Consider the following 21,696-nt stretch of genomic DNA (forward strand, 5'->3'; position numbering starts at 1 on the left):
ATTCAGAGGCTTATTATACTGACATTTAGTTGAATTCACTTTTAAAATATATTATATGGCTCTCACTGAAATAAATTTCCAAATTTTTTGCTTTCATGGCTCTCTTAGTCAAAAAGCTTCCCGACCCCTGTTGTAGAATCACTGTCACATCTACACACCAGCCACTGTTGATGTAGAAACAAATACCACCGCCTTTGGTTTTGCCAGAGTGCAGTGTCCCGATCAGCTCTCATGAGTTGAAAGCCTGCCAGTTGTAAAGCGGCGTCCGGGATCAAATCGCACAACCATGTCTCCGTGAAGCACAAAACCGAAGATGAAAAAAAAGTCTTGTTTTTTCACCATCAGTAGCTGAAGTTTGTCCATTTTATCACACAGTGAACGTACGTTGGAGGAAAAAAACTTGGAAGCACTGTTCGGATTCCACGTCTGTGTAGCCGAACAAGCGCTCCCGCTCGCTTTCCCCTTCTACACCGTTTCACTGCATGAGCAAAGCCTAGCGCGTCACTGGCTAGAATTCCCACTAAATCTGCCGCTGGAAGCAGAAAAGTGGGAAATAAGTCCACAGGAGTTGTGGTCCTTATGTTCAGAAGTACTGTTGTTAGAGAACCCCGGAAATGGAAGAACACTGAATTAACAGACAAAACGAGACAAAACTGAGCGCACCTAACAACCACGGCATTCCTCACCGGCGCCATCTTACTGTCCAGCTGCTAAACACATGTAAATTAACTTTTTTGACATTATAAATAGCCTACTATTAATAAATACATTACCCAGTAGCTTATTTTTTAACATGGTTGTTCTGTCCGGAAAATGGAGGATATAGATGTAGTCTATGGCTTTAGGTTTGTTTTGCAATTGTAGACTACTGTTGACAACTATATAGCCTAGCTATGATAATTATACTCGGATAATTTAGATTGAGATAGGCCTATGCCTGATGCCTAAACATTTGAAATCACAAACTAGGGTATAGCCATACGTTTAACGTGGCGTGTATCAAATCATTGTTCATCATCGTTTAATGCATTAGGCTAAATGCTGTAGCCTATGTAGACCATTTAAGTAGATTTTCTATCAATGTTGAACAAATTGAACTGATGAAAATAAGAAAATTAGAATATCTGTGGTAAATCATCGTTTTCCTGTTGGGTCAGTGTTACAGGAAGGTCTGGTTAAGCACGAAGTCACGCTAAGCCCAGACTCTCGCCACTTCGGCTTGAGGCAACAGCCCCGGTGGATGTAGGTGGTATTGCATTTCCGATTAGCAACCCACCTTGCCTGGTCGTTTTTATTCCATTAACTCCAGTCAACATACCTAAAACTATCTCCCCCAATAATTTTTGTTTGATTCTCGAACCTGGCTCATACTACTAGCTTTTTCATAAAATAAATTTTCCGGATTTTTGTTAAGTATGAAACCAATCTTCCGTCCCCTTTAACTAGTCCTGCATACTTTCACCTATTCCTACAATTTTGGTATCAAAACATTCAACTCCTTCAGGAGATTTACGCTATGACTTCTCATTTCTCACTTTTACATTTTAAAAACAAAGTAAGGTTTTTATGCAAATTATTCTCCCTTCAAAAGTAATGGTTAATCCTTTCAAATCCTTAAAGAAGCTTCATCCTCTTTCAAACTTAACTACTTAAGCATACTTTCAGCTACAGACACCATTCAACCTTTTAAATGTTCACAAGACATTCAGCTATACCCAAATGATTCAAATGATTGCTTTTTCAAATATTCAGCCAATTTTGAATTATGACAGGTTTAACGACATCAAAAGTTTTGCTCCTTCTTGATTTTTAGGAAAGAGCACTCTGGCTGCTCTTTTTCAGATATTCAACTAAATTGACAAATAAATTCCTCAATTGTTCATATAATTTAACTTACAGAAACAATGTATACCTTAAAATGTAGGAGAACTTGTCCTCTTTCAGCCAATGTAACTACTAAAGAGCTCACATTTACAGCCGCCGCTAGCCATTTTGGTGCCCTACGCATAATTCCTTTATTGCCTGAGCCCTCTCCAGACAGAAGCAGAGTTGTTAGCAGAGAACTGACGCTTCAGTTTCTCAGAGTACAGTCGTTTAGCCTCTCTCACCGCCTTGCTAAAACTGTTCTTCGACTCCTTGAATCTGTCTCTATCCCCACTCCTAAAAGCTTCCTCCTTCTCTGACCTCAACCGCCCCCCCCCCCCCCCCCACATTTAAAAATGAAAGCATGCAGCCAAGGAGCTCTCCACCTTTATTACTCATTTAAAAACTATTTGATCTAAATTTAGTTTGCACCTAACATATTTGAGTGTGCTAAAATTAGCAATAACGTCAGCTAGTTCGAGGTGTATGCATAGGCTAACTATAAATTAGCAGCATATTTCCCTTATTTAACAATAATTAAACATGGACTTACCTGAAAGTGATGCACGGGCATCATCTTGCAGTTTATTTCATTTTATGCCCCTGACTCCTGTTGTCTTTTTGAGGCCATTTTCGAAAAGTTTACCTAGCCTACTGTCAAAGTTCGTCAGGCCACTGAGATAGAAAAGGGCACCCACGGCGAGCTTGGAAAGTTGAGTGTGTATTTGTTTTTTTGTGGGGGTGGGGGGGGCACCATCTTAACGTTTTTTGAGCAATTAAATATATCTCTTGTTTTGCCTGTTTTGTGATAAACATGCCTAAAAGGTGCGTAATATTTATATAGGCCTACTGAAATAATATCGGCATTATAATTATAATAACTATGATGATTTTTCAGTTGGCAAATTTTTGGTGCCCCCTCAGAACTTGGTGCCCTACGCACAGCGCGTAGTGCGCGTTATGGGAGCGGCGGCACTGTCCCTGGGTCACAAAAGTCTTGAAAATTAAGTGAGAATGTCGCCCGGTACAGACCGCATTGTCGAGCGGCAACCATGTCTTTACGTCATGTCACAAAGTTAATAATTTTACAGTTTTACAGTCAATTCTACATCTAAAAAGTCGAGCAGGGTAGCTTTCAAGAGATATGGGAATTCTGCTTTTAGCCAGCTGGTCCGATTATTTTTCTGATTGTTTAAACTGGCAATCTGAGTGAGACTGCGTCCCTGTTACACTGTTTTGACGTTAGCCTCAGTCAGACTCGCTCACTGGCAGTGTGCACAATGTTGTATTTCACTCCATTCTACACCAGAAACGTCAGGGAGGACTGCCTAATGTAGATAAAAGCCTGATGAAGAGAGCCAGCATCTCGGATTTCTTTAACCAAGCCTGTTTCATTCGTCAATTGCCTGAGAAAGCGACCACCGTTAGCCAGGCTAGTTTTACCCGGCCACTTTGTGAGGCTATTTAAGGGTATCGGAGTCAAGTGACTTTTGTGCATAGACAAATGAAACGTAAATGTATTTGTCCAAAGGCCAAATCCTCAAAAGGTTAATACCAAGCCCTGCAATCCATTGGCCAGAGATATATGATTACCTGATTGACACTCCAAGTGTAATAGACCGGGGAGAAGTTTGTCTTTTGCAACCGACATGCGCAGTTGCGCCTGCTTGACAGTTGTGTGACGTAGGGTGATAACTGGTCTATTCGTCAGAGAATGTCAGAGACAAAACAGAACCTTTTTAAACTGCCGGTAGAGTCGTATTTCTGACCGCACACACAAAGGACATCTCTGGTTTCGGCAGTCTTGGGTCTCGGAAATTATCCTCATTTTTTGGATTAGACGTATAATTTTGCGTCTAGGTTAACTTGTTTGAGGTGTGGATTCCAGCTAAATTTGTTATTCTCTCTGCCTAGCTCGTTAGCGATCACAGCTGCACCATCCCCGTGGCAACCAAACAGACAGACACGCACCATGAAAGCAGAATTGGGTAAACGTTTTGGAAACTACCAAAAGAGTTGCATTTCTGACCTCACAGACACATAACGGATATCTATGGTTTCGGCAGAGTCTTGGGTCTCGGAAAATATCCTTATTTTTGGGATTGGACCTACAGTTTTGCATCTAGGTTAGCTTGTTTGAGGTGTGGATTCTAGCTACATTTGTTATTCTCTCTTAACCAAGCTAGAGCGATGGCTCTCCATAACTAAAAACGGTTCAACTTTTTTTCCACAATTGACCAAACAAGGTATGTACATTGAGCTTAAAGTGTACATAATCTAGCTAGATCGTTATTATTTTTGCAAGTTTCACAGAAATCTGCAAAAATGGAGGCTCAAGACTGTCATAGCCGACCGTCACGAACAGCCAAACCGGGGCTGGGGTAAGTGTTTGCTGCAGCTGTTGTTAATCCTACGAACAAATGCTTTGTAACTGGAAAGTTTTTACTTTTAATTGACGATATTGACAACAGATGTTAGGTAACTTGTCTTTACTCTAAATATCTTCTCCGTCTTCAATTTGAAGCAGTAAATCTAACACAGTACGAATTCTCCCACGACATCCGCTCGCTCCACTTTGACTAACAAATATGTTTTCTCAGTCCACCATTCATTAGACAAGCTAATTTTCAAGCACTTTCAATACATGGCCATGTAAGAGTAGATATATATCCACGCTTTCATTTATTCCCTTCCTTCAAATATCAGAGCAGTGGCAGATTTAGAGATTTGGGGGCCCCAGGCGAAGACAGGCATGGGGCCCCCCTTTAACTCCTATTCTCACTCTTTTCAATCCATATAATAATTATTAATATAATAACAATAATAATAACTGGAGAGGGTACAATTGTCGGGTGTGCTTGCTAGAATCAGTTGCAGATGGGTCCTTTTATTACAATTTATAACTGATATTTCTGTATGTTCTATATAAAAATGCTTACGTAGCCTACTATTTATGAAGATTGCATAGATTTAAAAGCATAAATTTATTGCTGCTCATTTACAATTCAAAATACAAAAAGTGTTGAATGAAATAGTTGTCTTATTTCCCCTGCAAGAGGGAATATTGATAAACTATAGCTGCCTCAGTTAAAAAGTTGGATTAAACGAAAGATATTGGGCAATCCGGTGTAAAACGGTCATAACCTGAATTACTCTGTTTTTCCCTTCTAGTGATATTTTCAAGCATTTAGCCTACTCCTATTGCATTAACTCATTAAGAACACCCTTTGAAACACACTTTTGTAACAACTTGTCACCGGCAGTAGGCTATTTCAGATGGATGCGCAATTCAAACAGTACCATCTGCTAACTGAAACCCCTTCATTTAGGGGGGGATTGACAAATTCAAAAAAAGTTTGCTGAAAGCGATCATTGTCAGTAACAATGCCACATTTGGTCTCAGTCTAGAACCCTGCATGGAGAAGCTGACCCCGGTAAATTGTGCTACAAGCAAGCTAGCCTAGCTGCCGTTGCTAGCCAAACTTCACTGAGCAGCACTTGTGCTAGCTGCCGCATCATTGGATACCAGTGGAGAGAAAAAAGACGTTTCCTTCTGTTGTTAGACAGTTAGTCAGTTTGGCAACTACTTGTTTACTCTCCTCTTTTGTCTTTCTCTTGTGTGCTCCCCTCGGGGAGCTGCGTTTCATTTAGCTAATTGTTTTTTGCATTCACTTCACTCTTCTACTGTCTCATATTAACCAACTGATATGACGTGCTTTGCGGCGCAGTTGCTGCAATCGATGGAATAGTCCACAGTAGTATCGGGTGGGAGGGAAAGCCTGCGTTGACACAAATGGAACTAGAGTGGGTACAATTTCTGGGGAAATTGTAGGGTGTGCTTGCTTACTTGCGTTAGTTGCAGGGGTCCGTATTTAAATTACATTTCTGTATATTTTATATTAAAATGCATAGCCTACTTATTATTTATAAAAATTAGCATATTTTTTTCTGCTCATTTACAACTCAAAATACTAAGAGTGAAGAGTAGAATGAAATAGTTGTCTACTCATTTCCCCTGCAAGAGGGAATGGTGATCAGCAACCTCATAGTTGAATCAAAACGAATACATTTGGCATACCGGTGTAAAAATGTACCTAATCTCTATGACTTAAACGTCATTGTAAGTTTTTCCCTTCTCGTAATATTTTCAAGCATTTAGCCTACTCATATTGCATTCATTCATTAATAAAGAATCCACTTTGAAACTTATTTTAACAACAACGTTACCAGCAGCTATCTCAGAAGGAATCGCATTTCAAATAGTACCATCTGCTAACTGAAAATATGCCCCCAATTTAGGGGAAAATCACTCATTCATAAAAATGTCAGTGGTAGCGATCATTGTCAGTAAAAAGGCAAAATGCGATATAGCCCTGCTGTGTGGAGAAGCTGCCCTGGTAAATTTTAGGTTAATACTACTCCTACAGTAGACTGTCTTGGTAGCGATTGCGTTGGTTGAATTCGATTTAACGTTACTTCCGTTGTACTTTCTAGGCTGAAATGAATTAATTTCATGAACAGATTGAAGTTTAGGTTGTGGCAATGAAGTTCAGGTTAGTAGTCACTAGTCAGATAGTTTCACCTATTGAAAGACTTTTGATTTAAGTAATGGTAGTGCCGAACATGTGCCGTTTGACTTCCTACGTAGGCTACTGTACTGTAAACAGCTGTGGAGATGTTTTTTTTTTAGCTACTGTACTAGACTAGGCTACAGTACAGCGTTGCAGTGAGCTACACTGGTTTGAAACCACAGGTAATGATAATTTCACCAACAAATCGTTTACTTGTAATCTAATGTCATAATAAATCCTACAACGAAAATGTAATTGTGAGGAATTTTTATTTTAACGATTGTAAACAGATGCATCATAGACCGCTGTAGTATGTGTTGCCCGGACAACAGAGGCTAATGTCATGATGCTAATGCTTCAGTGAAATAGTAGACTACTGTTTCCGAAAGTAGATATAACTACTTCCTTATATCAGCTTATATTGTTTTTCATATCACAAAGTAAAATTAGTAAATAGTTATCACCCTGTCCTATTTGCTTGTGGCGTTTCTGCAGCTCCCTTGCAGTAAAGCAGTTAGCCTAGCTATCTCCCAGAAGTTAACGAGCTGCTAAACTAATGTTCTGCTAGAGGTAGTTAGGCGATATTTCATGACGTTAGTGACGTCAGTAGCGTCAGTGACTGCGGCTAGCAAGTTAGCCACCGTTAGCTTCACTTTTGCCACAAAAACTTAATTAAAACCTAAACCGTGCAACGGTACATAAATCCCAATAGAACCAATGCAATCGTGACCAAGACGAACCTTTTGACGTCGACTTTGTCTATGTAGTCCAAATATTGACTGAGCCTTAGGGGAGCGAAAATAAACAATAATAATAAATATATATGTGAGATTACAATGGTTTGTGCTCACCGAAGGCAAGCACACCCCAATAAACGCTCTTTTGGTATATTTGTTGATACTTTTGGGGACTTTTAATCGATATGTATTATTGTTATTATAGTTATTATTCATCATATAGTGTTTCTATGGAGTCTTTCAAGGGGCCCCCTGTCAGCTGGGGGCCCCAGGCGGTTGCCTACTTTGCCTAATGGGTAAGTCTGCCCCTGTATCAGAGTACATACCAATGGTCAAATTGGCTTCTTTAAAAAATATTTATTTAATAGTTAAACTTCTTTACACTGTATTGTTCAGCACTGTCTTTTTTTACATGTTTTACAGTAGTTTGTTTTTCAATGCTAATTCAGCTCCACGTCCTTCAACAAGTACTTTCCAGCTCTGAAAAGAGTTCCAGCAACTACATTTCTACAAATTTTTCCCTTTTCTCAACTTATCTGCATCTTTAGGTGACTTCATTTTATAAGGATTGGATAAGAATTCAAAATATGAACAGAATTCATCTCCCATCTCCCTTCTTCAAACCTTCAACTTTTTGTGCTAGGACTTTCAGCCATTTAATCAATTCTGTCTTTTTTCCAGCAAGTTCAAGTCATTCCAGTGTTGTCCTTTTAACCTTCAAATTCGTTCAACCCAGACTTCAACAACTGTTTTTATGCTAAATTTTCACATTGTCCTGCAGCTCATCTTTCTGAATTGTTCCCCTTTTTGTTTTGCATTTTTCTTATTTTTTCCTTCCATTTTCTTATGTTTTCTACCTTCATCTTGCTCCAGGTCCTTTCAAAAACATTTAACAGCAGTACCTTCCAACTGCCAGGCCTTTTGCATTTTTCTTCTCTTTTCTGCCTTCATCTTGCTCCAGGTCCTTTCTAACATACATTTCAGGCCTTTTGAAACTCCAGCAAATTATTTTCTGCTAAATGTTCAAATTAGTATGCATTGTTTCACTTTGTTTTGCATTTGTCTTCTCTTTTCTGTACTTTTCTGCCTTCATCTCGCTGCAAGTCCTTTCTAACATACAATTCAGGCCTTTTGAAACCTGATAAAATGACTTTCTACTACATTTTCAAATTATTCTGAATTATTTCTCTTTTTGGATTTTTCTTCTCTTCTGTATTTTTAGGCCCTTGTCCAGCTCCAGACCCTTTCAAAAATACCTTTCAGGTTCTTTGAAGCTTCAGCTTATAACTTTCTACAAAATTTTCACTATTTTCAGCTTTTTTTGCATGGTCAGCTATCCCCATTCAGGTTTTCAGCATTCTCACTGCTGTTTCGCAGGAACAGCCGTTTCTAGTTTTTATATATAAATAAATATATATATTTATTTTTGCCACCCTAAGGATCAGTCAATACTTGGACTACATAGACAACACCTGTGTCAAAATATTTGTGTTGGTCTCGATCGCGCTACTTGTATTTTATTTATGTTTCGTTAAACGGTTTAGGAGGTTACAACGTTTTTGTGGCAAAAAGTGCCTTTAGTCAACAAAGGGTACTCGGCGCTAGCCTATGTCACCACGTCAGCACAGGTTAGCAACGACGCATGGATACAACGTGCATAGATGTGCTGTTGCATAGCCAGTATCATGCCATGGTGTACTAGCAGCACATGTACATTTAAGCAGATCAAGACTTATATGTACAGTAAGTAATGTCACATTAAATAATGTATTTAAACTCAAGCTAGTGTGGTGTGTCGCTGTCTTCAATGCCAGAGCCTAAACTTTATATCAAAAGAAACACTCATTTCTGGCGGAGTGTTTCCCTTGTTGATTTTGTCGTGGCGGCCCGCCACGGCTAAATTTCTGCCGCCACGGTATCAGAAATAGGGCTGTACAAGACAGGCCGTCTATCAGCAGTGATTGTTAGAGTGCATGTCGGAGAATAGCAAGGACACGCGCTTCACAGCGCAGTTGAGATTGCGTGTGTGCGTCTTTGAGAACTGTAAGTCGTATAACTTATGTTTTCAGTTCATTAAAGCCTGTTATTGTATTAGTCTACAGTTATTGCAAATTTAAGTTAACTGGTGATTTTCGTTGTTTGTATTCTTCCCCTGCTAGCATAATTGCATGCCTGTTGATTCGATAGCGATTGCTGCCCTTGCTCACGTTTGTATTTTAGGTGCATTATTATGCTGAAGTAGTTTTAATTAATAGTGGGTATATTGTTATTATTTTCTAAATAATGCTTAGCCTATCTAGATCAAATGAAGCCGACAGTGTACATGCTTTCGAGTACCTTGATCGATAGGCTAGGCTACTGACCTTTTACAATAAGTGGTTACGTCAATTATTAATTGCCAGCATATTTCTGCCATTTAGAACATACTTTAAGTAACCTAACTGTATTGCTTTACGGAAAATAGGACAAAAATATATGCAATATTACATTTGTTATTAGATTATTACACTAACCTACTCCAAAATATAGGGTTAGAACTTTATTTTGTCCGAGGGGAAGGGGGGGGGGGGTCAGACAGACCTGCCCCCACTGCTAAAAAAAAATCCAGGGGAAACACTGTGGCGCTTTCAAACAATCCCCTCAGTGACATTTGGCTAGCAACAGCAGCTAGCTTGCTCGTAGCAAACTTCTTTTGAATTAGCCATTTCCTCCTAAATTAATGTCAAACTTATTTATGTTTTTGGGGCATATTTTCAGTTAGCAGACGGTACTGTTTGAATCGCGATTCCATCTGGAATACTGCTAGTGACAACATTGTTACAGTAGCTTGTTTCAAAGGGGGTTCTTAATAAATTATGCAGTAGGCTAAATGCTTGAAAATATCACTAGAAGGGAAAAATTTAAGGGGACGGACCATAGACTTATATATTAAGGGACGGACCCACCTGGCAAGCGAGCACCCTACAATTTCCCCAGAAACTGTACCCTCTCTAGTTATCATTATAATTGTAACATATGTAGGCTTAATTTAGCTTGCTTTGCCGAGCTAGAACAACGACAGAGCCAGATATTCAAGTTTACAGTTTCTTTAATCCGACAATACTAAAGCAGTCAAACTAAAAACACAAAGCAAAAAGAGCCATCTTGGAAGAAAAATCTAGCTGTGTCTATTAATATATAAGTCTATGGCTAAGCCTGACAGTTAGCCTGCCCCTGACCAGACTAGTTTCGCAGTCAAAGTTGCCATAGTAACAGTGTTCAAACTACGTTGAGCTAGCTTTATGGAACCGAATGAACTAGAAATGAGTCTGACTAACTGACATAAGTCTGGCTTTTTTGGTAAATTTGCTTTATGGAACAGGCCTCTAGTCAGTCTGTTGAAAATAGTGTTGTGTAGACACAATAGATTTATTTGCATGTTTTTATTTCAAGTCTCCACCTTCATGTTTCAGTGAGTGCTGTTGGCCGTGTTGTGTTTTTTGCTCCGCAGCTTCACTCGTTGAAAACCAACCAATCAGCGCGCAGCTCATCTATATATGAGCATACCATAAAAGGAGAAAACCTGGCATTTTTTTCCCGGGACAATTTCACAGAAAGCACCAGGGGGCATGTAACAGCACCCGGGCCATTTTCAGCCCAACCAATGTTACATACCCTGTTTGGAGACCTTAAGGAACAGTTTGAAATACCCCAAAAACCCAGTCAATCACCCCTTTAAACATCCTCAGAAGAGGGTTCTGAGTCCAGGTACCAAGTTTGGTGTTGATTTCTCAAAGAGTTGCTGAGATATGACCCATCTTCCCATTTGGTGGCTTTGCTGCTGATTTTAATTGGCTGTATCACGGTTTCAAAATTCTAAACCAAATTTGATTTTTCCATTCTTGGGGCTGCAATAGACTCCAATGGGAGAAGAAGCGTAATACAAAAGAAAAGGTAGAAACACAATAGGTGGCTTCGCAGCTTTGCTGCTTGGCCCCCAATTAAACAAACCTTTGTCACTTTTTAATTATGGGGTATTGTGTGTGGAATTTTGAGGTAAAAAAATAATTAAATCAATTTTGGAATAAGGCTGTAAACGTAACAAAATGTGGAAAAAGTAAGGCGCTGTGAATACTTGAGGGATGCAATGTATTTGCATAAAATTTTTGACCACACACTTGCCAAGTGCCAGAGACAGGTCGACATTGTGGATGAGCCTGTCTTAACAAAACATCAATCTACCTTCATAATTTCATAACTGCTTTGCATGAAAAACAGACAATGATTTGAACATTCCATACTAGCAATAGAATGCAATTTGTGATGGTATCTGCTGATACACTTATATTCAGAAAACTTTGGTTACCAACAATTTAAAAGGTATTTACATAATAGAAAAGTACTGGAAGTACTTTCATGGCTTTCCAGCAAGGTTAGATATTGATTAATTTCTGAATAACAAAGTATGTCTGTACTGCAATCATCCAATTCCATGCCTTCCACATGTAAAGAAAAAGTCAGTCGAATACACCTACCCTGAGCCACTGCCCCCCACAATAGCCACCTTCTTTCCGGCAGGCACCTCAAAAGACACCCCATTTAGGACCTTCTGGCCCTCCATGTACTCGAAGTAGACATCCTCAAACCTGATGGTGGCTTCCTGGGGTGTTACCAGCAGGGGCGGAGCCAGCTCCCTTTCCTGGAATGCACAACAGGATTGAATAAGTGTTAGCACTTTGTAGGCTTGCTTTAATAGTGTTGAGTGTTGAATGCAAGGTGTTTCATCAAGCGTCGAGTATAGCTATAATTCCTGTTGTATTATGAAGGGTGCAGACACACATGCTCCATTATTTTACTGGTCCCGCATTGGAGTCGAACACTATTGTCTTAGCTGTATGCTTTGGGCTGTTGTCATACTGAAAGGTGAACCTTTGCCCTAATTGGACATTGGGTCAAAAAGCTGAATGTTGATTTTAATTTACATAGAAATAGTTCACAGACAATTTCTGATAATTGGTTATTAAAACAATATTAGCTGAATAGATGAATATAGTTCATCTTACAAATGATTCACTACAACTATAAATCACCAAACAATTAATTGTCATCCATGAACAGATTTGCAATATATGACTTCCCTAGCCTAAGAATGATCAAACATTGTATTATTTTTTTTCAGCTATTACTTGAATAGTAATGATAAGCAATCATTTTTATTAATGGCTTTAAGAGTGAGCCATCCTATTTCGACCCACGAACATTTGTATAATTTTAAACACCTCTTCCATATTTTGGGAATGCTAGATAGTTTTGTTAATTTGGTATTAAAAAAGTAAAAACTGTATGCTACAATCCCTGACAGACAAATTACTCTCAACATTGACTTGCGGGTCTATGGTGTCATGACAGACACTCCGTCTGCACGTTCTCACTCAAGTATAGCACATTCATAATAGAAAGCCATTGTTGTGGGAAAAAATATCACACTGTTGTAATTATAAAGATGGGTAATGATTATGGATTTATATGATTGAAAATGAACCTCTTAATCACCTTTTTTAGCATATGCTATATTACTGAAAACCAGATGCAAAGCTGTTGACTGATTATTATTGCCACGAAAACCACTTTATCGCCCACCAGGACCGCAAGCCGACTTTGTGGAGGAGCTGGACATGCTCCTCAGCGTCCTGCCGGATGATGGTACCCCGCTGATAATCCTTGGGGACTTAAACATCCACCTCCAAGGAACGCAGGCTGTCGACCTCTTGTCTCTCCTGACCTCCTTTGACCTGACGCTGCTGAGCACACCGGCAACCCACAAGGCAGGCAAACAGCTAGACCTCATCCTGACACGTAACTGTATCACTGACTTAACCTCTGTAACCTCACTGCACATTTCAGATCACTACTTTTTCCAATTCTCTGTCTCTCTCCCCCCAACTCCTCCTACCTACCCTCCCCTCGTAACTTTCCGCAACCTCCGCTCCCTATCCCCCTCCCATTTCTCCTCTATTGTAACAGCCTCCCTGCCTCCCATTGAACAGTACTCGTCCCACCCCAGTAACACTGCCACCAACACCCTGTTAACCACATTAACTGCATCACTTGACTCTCTGTGTCCCCTGTCAACCAGGTCTGCACGATCTTCTCCCTTCTGCCCGTGGCTTACAGATGTTAATCGTGAAGAACGGTCCACCCTTCGGGCAGCTAAGAGGAGATGGCGCAAGTCCAAAGACGGTCTGGACCTTGATAAGTATCACTCCCTCCTTAAATCCTTTTCTGCTCTCTTCTAATCTATCTCTCCCATAACTTTTCTTCTCCATGTCCTTAACTCTTCTTACTTCTGGTACCTTCTCATCCGATTCAAACAGGCCTGGGTTACCCCTCTACTCAAAAACCTCCCTTAACCCTGCCGTCCTCCAACTCCAGAACTACAGACCAGTATCACTGCTACTCTTCTTTTCAAAAAAAAATTGAACATGCTGTATGTAACCAACTGTCAAACTTTCTCTCTCGGAACAACCTACGAGACCCCAACCAATCAGGCTTGAAGATTGGCCACTCCACAGAAAGTGCCCTCCAGTCTGCCAGAGCTGCTTCAAGGTCTGCAGTATTTGATACAGTCAACCATCAGATTCTGCTCGCTAGACTTTCTGAGAAGGGCATCTCTGGCACTGCACTTCAGTGGATCACATCCTACCTGTCGGGAAGATCCTACCAGGTCTCCTGGAGAGACAAAGTGTCAGCCCCCCGCTAGCTCTCCACTGGTGTCCCACAAGGCTCTGTCCTTGGACCCCTCCTCTTCTCCCTGTACACCACCTCACTTGGACCAATCATCACCTCCAATGGCTTCTCCTACCAATGCTACGCTGACGACACACAGCTGTACCTGTCGATCCCCCCGACTGATCCGGGGATCTCAGCTAGAATCAAAGCCTGCCTCACAGACGTCCTCGCCTGGATGACCAAGCACCACCTTCAGCTGAACCTCACCAAAACGGAACTTCTCATCATCCCAGCCAAACCCTCCATCTCCCACAATCTCTAAATCACCCTGGGATCTGCGACGGTGACCCCTTCATGCTCTGCCAGGAACCTTGGGGTTACCATGGATGACAAGCTCTGCCTCACGGCCCACATTGCTGCAGTCTTCCGCTCGTGTAGATTCACCCTCTACAAAATCCGGAAGATCAGGAGATACCTGTCTGAGCGTTCCACCCAGCAGCTAGTCCAAACACTTCTCTCCAAGTTGAACAACTGCAACTCGCTTCTCACCGGTCTTCCAGCATGCACAACCCGCCCGCTCCAGAGGATTCAGAACGCAGCAGTCCGCCTGGTCTTCAACCTACCCAGACGCTCCCATGTTACCCCGCTCATCTCCCTTCACTGGCTACCTATCATGGCCTGTATCAGACCCTGGTACTGACCTTCTGAGCGGTGAACGGCACTGCACCTGCCTACATCCAGTCTCTCCCTCCAGCCTTACACCCCCACGCCACCTTTGGTCGTCTTTTAACAATCGTGTGGTGGTCCCCACCTCTCCAGAGCGCCCGCTTCCAATCCAAGCTCTTCTCCTGTCTGTACTTTCAATGGTGGAATCATCTCCCCACCTCAATCAGAGATACTGACCGTCTCCCCACCTTCAAGAAAAGGCTAAAAACGCACTTGTTCTGGGAGTACAACGGTACTTAAGAAAGATTTGTAGGATCCAATGTTAGTTTATTTCCTCCAGGAACACAATGACACTTATTGAGGGACTTGTTGCACTTGTTGGTTATTTGTAACTGAGTTAACTACTTGTACTCACTGTAAATTATATTATTGTTGCTTGCTTTCCTACAGGTACACTCTTGCACTTTTGAGGTTCATGTTTAATTTCTAATTTGTTTAACACACATGCCCTTGTGTTTCTTTCTATTGGCACTTATTTGCTTATCACAATGTATGTTCATGTTTTGGCTACTCGCAATGATTTTAGGGCCATCTCGCTGTTTATGATCATTGACCTATGCACTTATTTTTGTAAAGCTCTCTCTTGGAAGTCACTTTGGATAAAAGTGTCTGCTAAATGGATAAATGTGAATCTTGCATCATCGTGTACCACCAGAACCCTCCAATTAAATGAGGAACATCTGTATACAGAGACAGCCCTCCTGGCAGTGACTGATGTCCAACACATCTAGAGCCTACAATCTCTCATCCATTGTAAAACTCCTGAACCTATCTGCAGCATTCAACATGGTCAACCACCAGCTTCTCATTTCCATGACGGCTAGAATGGACATCTCTGGAACCGGTTTCTCCTGGTTCAGTTCTTACCCGATTGGTAGGTCCTACATAAAATGTCCACTTCAGCACCTAACCTCACCCCTTGCTACATGAGTTTCATAGCGATCTGTCCTAAGACCCCTTCTCTTTTCAATCTTCATCAGATCACTGACATTGGCCATCAAGTCACACTCACCTGTCGATACCATACAGTTTCTCCTCCCCACCCTCTAGCCCTCTGCTAGCCAAAACCCAGTCCCTGCCCCAGGACTAACCTTCCAGTCATCAAGCCCCTAATCCTCCAGTCCTCCAACCTCCATTACATTACCTTAATCTTGGTGTCCAAACTGAGCAGTGTGAAGAGTGTGTTCATGTCTATGAGGGCCTGTCTGGTCTCTCTGTAGACTGTGCCCAAGAAGTTGAGAGGCAAGGACAGCTGGAAGAGTAGCCCATTCACCATTACTAGGTCCCCCACCGTCATTGTACCTGCAATAAATATACAGAAAACTATCAACAGAACAACTTCAAATAGTGCCAACCATGCCCACATGCTTGGTGTGACAAAATGGGGAGAAATGGTGAGAAACCTCAATTAAACTGGGCTGCAGTCTGGATACTTCCACATCAAAGCTGGTTCCAAAAGTAGCCTGTCAATAACATATCTCTAAAATGATTCTAAAGTGTGTAGTTCTACAAGGGTTTCAATAACCTTACAAACCCCCTTATCATCCTGTAACTCACCGGCCATGATTCCTTTACTTGCCAGCACCATGATGGCAGTGAGTCCTACACTAAAGATGGCACTCTGCCCAAAGTTAAGCATGGCCAGAGTAGAGGTGGTCTTCAAGGAGGATGACTCATAAGTCTTCAGATAGCCATCGTACCTCTCGGCTTCATACTTCTCATTGTTGAAATACTAGAGGAGAGACAAGGATTGATGACAGAGACAGGGGGATAGGGACAGAAGGAAAGAAAATAGAAAATTAAATCAGTTAACTAGCCTAAATCACCTAAGTATTATTACTAGGGCTGTCAAAGTTAATGCGTTAGCGCAATATCACTAACGCGACAAAAAAAAGTGCCATTAACGAAGGTTTCTTTTTGACCCTGGGAATCACCTGTCGTCACATGACTTTGACTGCCGACGGTAGCTGAATGATGGAGAGAGGGCTTTTAGATGGGAAGTTCCATTTTAAAAAGTTGCGAGACGGCTCGGTTGACAAAACTACGGTTGTGTGTACTGATTGTCAGGCTGAGTTTAGTTTTCACCGGAGTACTTCCAGCCTAAACTATCACATGCAAGCAAAGCACACAGCTAGCAGCAACAGCAGCGTTAGCGGTAGCAGCAGCAGCTTTCGCTCCGGTAATATATGACAGACAACACTCGCAAAAGAAGCAAGCTGCTGACTGGGTTCAACAACATAGAAACTGTATTGTTCAATATTAAGGTCAATGAATCTGTGGTTACTAAAGTATCTGAATTATGTTTGAGTGAGATTTTAATATTATGGAGTAGGATATTGTAGTAGGCTATGAGATAATATGTCTTAAATGTATTTTGTATTCCAGAACAAGTCTAATTTTATGGATGATGGTTTATCATAGGCCTACAGCAGTAGATCGTGAGTGAATAAAACTTCCTGACAATTTAAGTTGTGTTCTGAATTTGTTATATGGACATTACCATCCAGTTAGGCCTATTTGAAGTTTTTAAGTAGGCCTACACCCTTTGAATGTTTTTATTTTATTTTTATCATTTATTGGGGTATAATTTTAACAGATTAAATGGATTGAATAATTTTGCGATTAATCATATGAAATAATGCGATTAATCGCCGATTAAATATTTTAATCGCTTGACAGACGTAATTATTACACATAGGATGGTCAATGTATTCGAATAAGATAGCATGGTCATCTGCAGGCCAGCAGCTGATCAAAACACAGAGCCGAAATCTACTGAGTAGACACACCAGTCACCCTGGAAATGTATTTGCATCTCAAATGCTTGTACGCACACGCTGAAAAGCATTTCATCGTTTATCTAAAAGCTCCCATGGCATGATCACTGAGTTTTTTTTAACATTAATATGAGTTCCCCTAGCCTGCCTATGGTCCCCCAATGGCTAGAAATTGCGATAGGTGCAAACCAAGCCCTGGGTATCCTACTCGGCATTTGAGAAAATTAAAGCTCAAATGCGCCTTTTTGGAATTTTCCCCTTATGTCGTCATAAGGGGAAATGTTACCCCCTCTTTTCACGGCTTTGCCCGCCCAGAGAATTTGGCCCGCCAATGAGAAAATGAGCTACGACCGTGCGGGCACGACATCGTTTTTTCCTTGAGACATCATGGCTTGCAAACGACCGAAGCATGGCAGTTAGCTCTGCCTCTCTCCTCCAAATAACATTTAAAGCTACAGACACAGAAATGGCACGTCCTAAGGAAAGCTCATTGTGGGACTGCTCATAGTAGTTGAAATTCTGCACCAAGGCTGAATTTTGGGAAAGAGACTTCAGATACAGTATTTGGGGACCACTAAGGCCTATATAAAATCATTCAAAATCAGCATACCATGGAACCTTTAAAAACAGTAACAACAACCACAGAAATTATATATATAGAAATTATAATATACATAATATTATATTTATGTAACTAGGATTCATCTGGTCAAGTTTATTTCCCTCAATGTAAACGAGAAGTTGATTGACTTTTCCCAAATACAGGGAGGAAAAAAACAAACAGAGGGTGGATCACCGGTAGACCAGAAAAGAAGGAAAGAGAACTAGAAGGAAGGAGAACTAGAGAAAAAAAGAGGAGAGAGAAAGCAAACAAGAAAGAGATAGTGAGAGGAATAGGGCTCAGGTTCTGAACAAGCCCCTTAGTGAAAATGGAACAGATATCTGAGTGGCAATATCTTATTACATATGCAGCACACTCTCCAAGGCTTGATGCTAAATCCAGCTGCACTGACACAGATGTTCCAAAATAACACAACAAAAACATTCATAACATCAGAGACAATAAGGGTAACAACGACATAGCCGATCACATACTGCAGCTGTACCACAAACCGTATCTGTATCTAATGAAGGGCTTTTGGATAGTAAGACAAAGATGATTGTACTTTTTTAACCCCATTCACTTTTTCATTTTATTTTAAAAACTCAGTTAGGGTTAGATCATTTATGATGTTCTTCAAGACCCTCACTGTTGCAGATAATTTTCAGCACTCTCCTCTAGATTCCTTAGACCAGGGGTGTCGAATCCTGGTCCTCAGGGGCCGCAACACACCTGATTCAAATGAATGGGTTGGTATAACGAACATAAATTTGAATCAAGTGAGCAGGAGCAGGGCAACTAACGATTATTTTAATAAACGATTAATCTGTCGATTCTTTTTCCGATTAATCGATGGACCGGATAAAAACAAACAAAAAAGCATTAATTTCCAACCCTTTATTAAAAAACAGAATTGACAGTGCAAATTTACAGTGCGGAAAATCTTCAGCATGTGCACAAACAGGCACACAATTTTGACAAAGTTATTAATATTAACATGGATTTAATGCCATTTTCAAAGATGAGTAATTTATTTGAGTTTTGTTTAAAACTTGATTGAAAATTGAAAGGTTGTGGAAGTTAGCCTGACTTTATTAGAATAATCTGGTGTATATTTAAGATTTTTTGACATAATTTTGAAAAATGTTACGATTTGGGAGGATCTATCATTTTATTTACATTTATGTATTCATTTAGCAGACACTTTTATCCAAAGCGACTTCCAAGAGAGAGCTTTACAAAGTGCATAGGTCACTGAAAATAACAACAAGATGGCCCCAAAACGTTGCGGGTATCCACCCCCCTGTCTGACATGGACCCCCACCCCCCTGCCACCCCTCTGGTCTGACATGGACCCCCCCCCACCCCCACCCCCCTCCCAGGTCAGACACGGGCCGACCAACCCCCACAAATTGCTTTCTAATCTGTGGGAAACACTGTGTGCCTTTCCAATCCAAGCCCAATAAATTTGATTTTTTGGATTTTCCACAGGTTGACTCTAAATGTACATTTACATTTAGTCATTTAGCAGACGCTCTTATCCAGAGCGAGTTACAGTAAGTACAGGGACATTCCCCCTGAGGCAAGTTGGGTGAAGTGCCTTGCCCAAGGACACAACGTCATTTTTGCACGGCCGAGAATCGAATTGGCAACGTTAAGATTACTAGCCTGATTTCCTAACCGCTCAGCCATCTGACTCCTTAAATAGGTTGGTGAAACTCTGGATGATCAAGCAAAACAAGATGCACCAGATGGATGGGTTTGTTTATATGGCATTAATCAACGATAAAACAGTGCAATCTGGGCTTAATTGCACTGATATTCTTGATATCAAGAATTTGAATTTTGGATGTCAAGAATTGCATTTTGGATATCAAGAATTCGAATTTTGGATATCAAGAATTTGAATTTTGGATATCAAGAATTGTATTTTGGATATCAAGAATTCGAATTTTGGATATCAAGAATTCGAATTTTGGATATCAAGAATTCATTGGTTAAATTATAAAACGGTTTGCCATTAGCCTGGCTGCCAGCCCAACTTCTCCCAGCCCACAAAAAAATGTGGTCGGGAAGTTGGGTCTGGAGGGTCTCGTATTGGGAACAACTACATAAAACCAGGATCTGGGCGGACCAATGAAATTGCCAGGGCGGGCTTTATACGATGATGGACAGATGATCAACAGTAACGTAATCAACAACGTCACGAAAGAGCCCTTGAATTTGTTTTCAACAAACAACATATTACGTTGCTCTGATTAGTTGTAGGTCTAACCAATTGAGCGAAGAGGCATTTGTTTTACAAGTTCGGTTGAAACACGCCCCATAGTCACAGCCCAACGGAGAGTTTTCAGACTCATATTCTGACTAGAATTATGAGTATGACAACGTCAGGCTAGCTTGCCATAACAGACATCCTCGATTTAAATAATTATAATAATTAACCTTGCTTAGTGTGTACACTAGAGCTGTTCCTGACTAAGATTTTCTTTGGTCAACCAAGACTCGACTAAAACGTCTGAAAATCGACTTATCGAACTTTGAAACGCTTAAAAAAAAAACGTACAAACATTTTCGCAATCTGACTCAATGGCTGCTGGATATTGCAGATTCAGCCGCTAATAGCCTACTAATAATAAGACTCGTATCACCAGTCCTGTTGTAACCAAATGCCGATGGTATTTAGTATCTCTTACAATGTATTACAAATTAAAAATATTGTTTGTTTAACATGCAAATCATCAGAGCGCGCTTATCACTGCCTGAAAACTTGCAGCATGCAAACTTACGTAGAAGCTGAGTGGGGAACGTTGCAACAGAGAAAGATTTTGTTGTCTTGGCCGGAGAAGATAACGTCATTCGATTTGGATGTGATTCTTATAATAGACATTTATTTTTCAACCCAGCGCGTTAGCATGAGCGAATTAGGGCTAGACCAACTTACGTTTTTCAGGTGGTAGGCTACATCACATTTGACGTTGAACTATGAAAAATAAACCGTTGTTGGCAGAGTTTGCATTCAACGTTTTTTGAGTCACACAGTACTTTGTAAATGTACTTTAATGAAATGCTGCCATACCACAGATTTCTTTGCCATTTTGACTAATAACACAGACAAAGTTGGCTATGGCAGAGTTTGTAGTTCTGCAGCTAATTGTGCTCGTGCCGTGTGCAAAATACCAAAACAAAACAAAGCGCAGATTAACGAAAGGGTAAACAGTAACACTTTTTCTTTCTTTCTGTAGAACATTTTGTTAATTCAGCAATGATGACAAGCAGGAATCAGATCTCACACTGCCATATGGCAGCTCGATTACAAAAATATTAGTCGACCATATCGACCAGAAAATCGACTAGTCCAGTGGTTCTTAAACTATGGTACGCGTACCCCCTTCTAGTGGTACGCGGAGGAATCTTGGAAATATTTAAATACCTTAACCATGATATCATTGAAATGTAATTTTTCAAAGTTTTGCTTTCCCTATAATATTTTTATTTCAAAAATAAATGCAACTACCTGACGGTTCTTGGGTCGTGGCTCATGCAAACATCCACGATAATTACTGCGCGATCTGTGTTGCTGAGGGCTTCAGAATGCGACCAAATGGTTGCATTTTGCTACCAGTTTTGAGACAGTGCAAGCATTGTTTACAAGCACTTACACAGGTGCGACCTACAAATTTGGGATTTATTGGGTGTGAACAACGTCAGCA

The 21,696-nt window shown here is 40.6% G+C and overlaps 1 protein-coding gene across 2 annotated transcripts in view; it reads right to left on the reverse strand.

The window, feature by feature from the left end:
- abcb7 (ATP-binding cassette, sub-family B (MDR/TAP), member 7) overlaps window positions 1–21,696 on the reverse strand; it is a 90,660-nt gene that overhangs the window by 57,119 nt on the left and 11,845 nt on the right. For both annotated transcript variants that reach the window (XM_084697403.1, XM_084697405.1), the window contains exons 9-11: window positions 16,163–16,337; window positions 15,750–15,907; window positions 11,686–11,849 (exon numbers count right to left, since the gene is read on the reverse strand). In XM_084697403.1, coding sequence (XP_084553529.1) covers window positions 11,686–11,849; window positions 15,750–15,907; window positions 16,163–16,337 — 497 coding nt within the window. The remainder of the gene's footprint in view (window positions 1–11,685; window positions 11,850–15,749; window positions 15,908–16,162; window positions 16,338–21,696) is intronic.

This window comes from Hypomesus nipponensis, chromosome 1, assembly GCF_054491055.1.
Source record: "Hypomesus nipponensis isolate SF chromosome 1, ASM5449105v1, whole genome shotgun sequence".
NCBI classification, from domain to species: Eukaryota; Metazoa; Chordata; class Actinopteri; order Osmeriformes; family Osmeridae; genus Hypomesus; species Hypomesus nipponensis.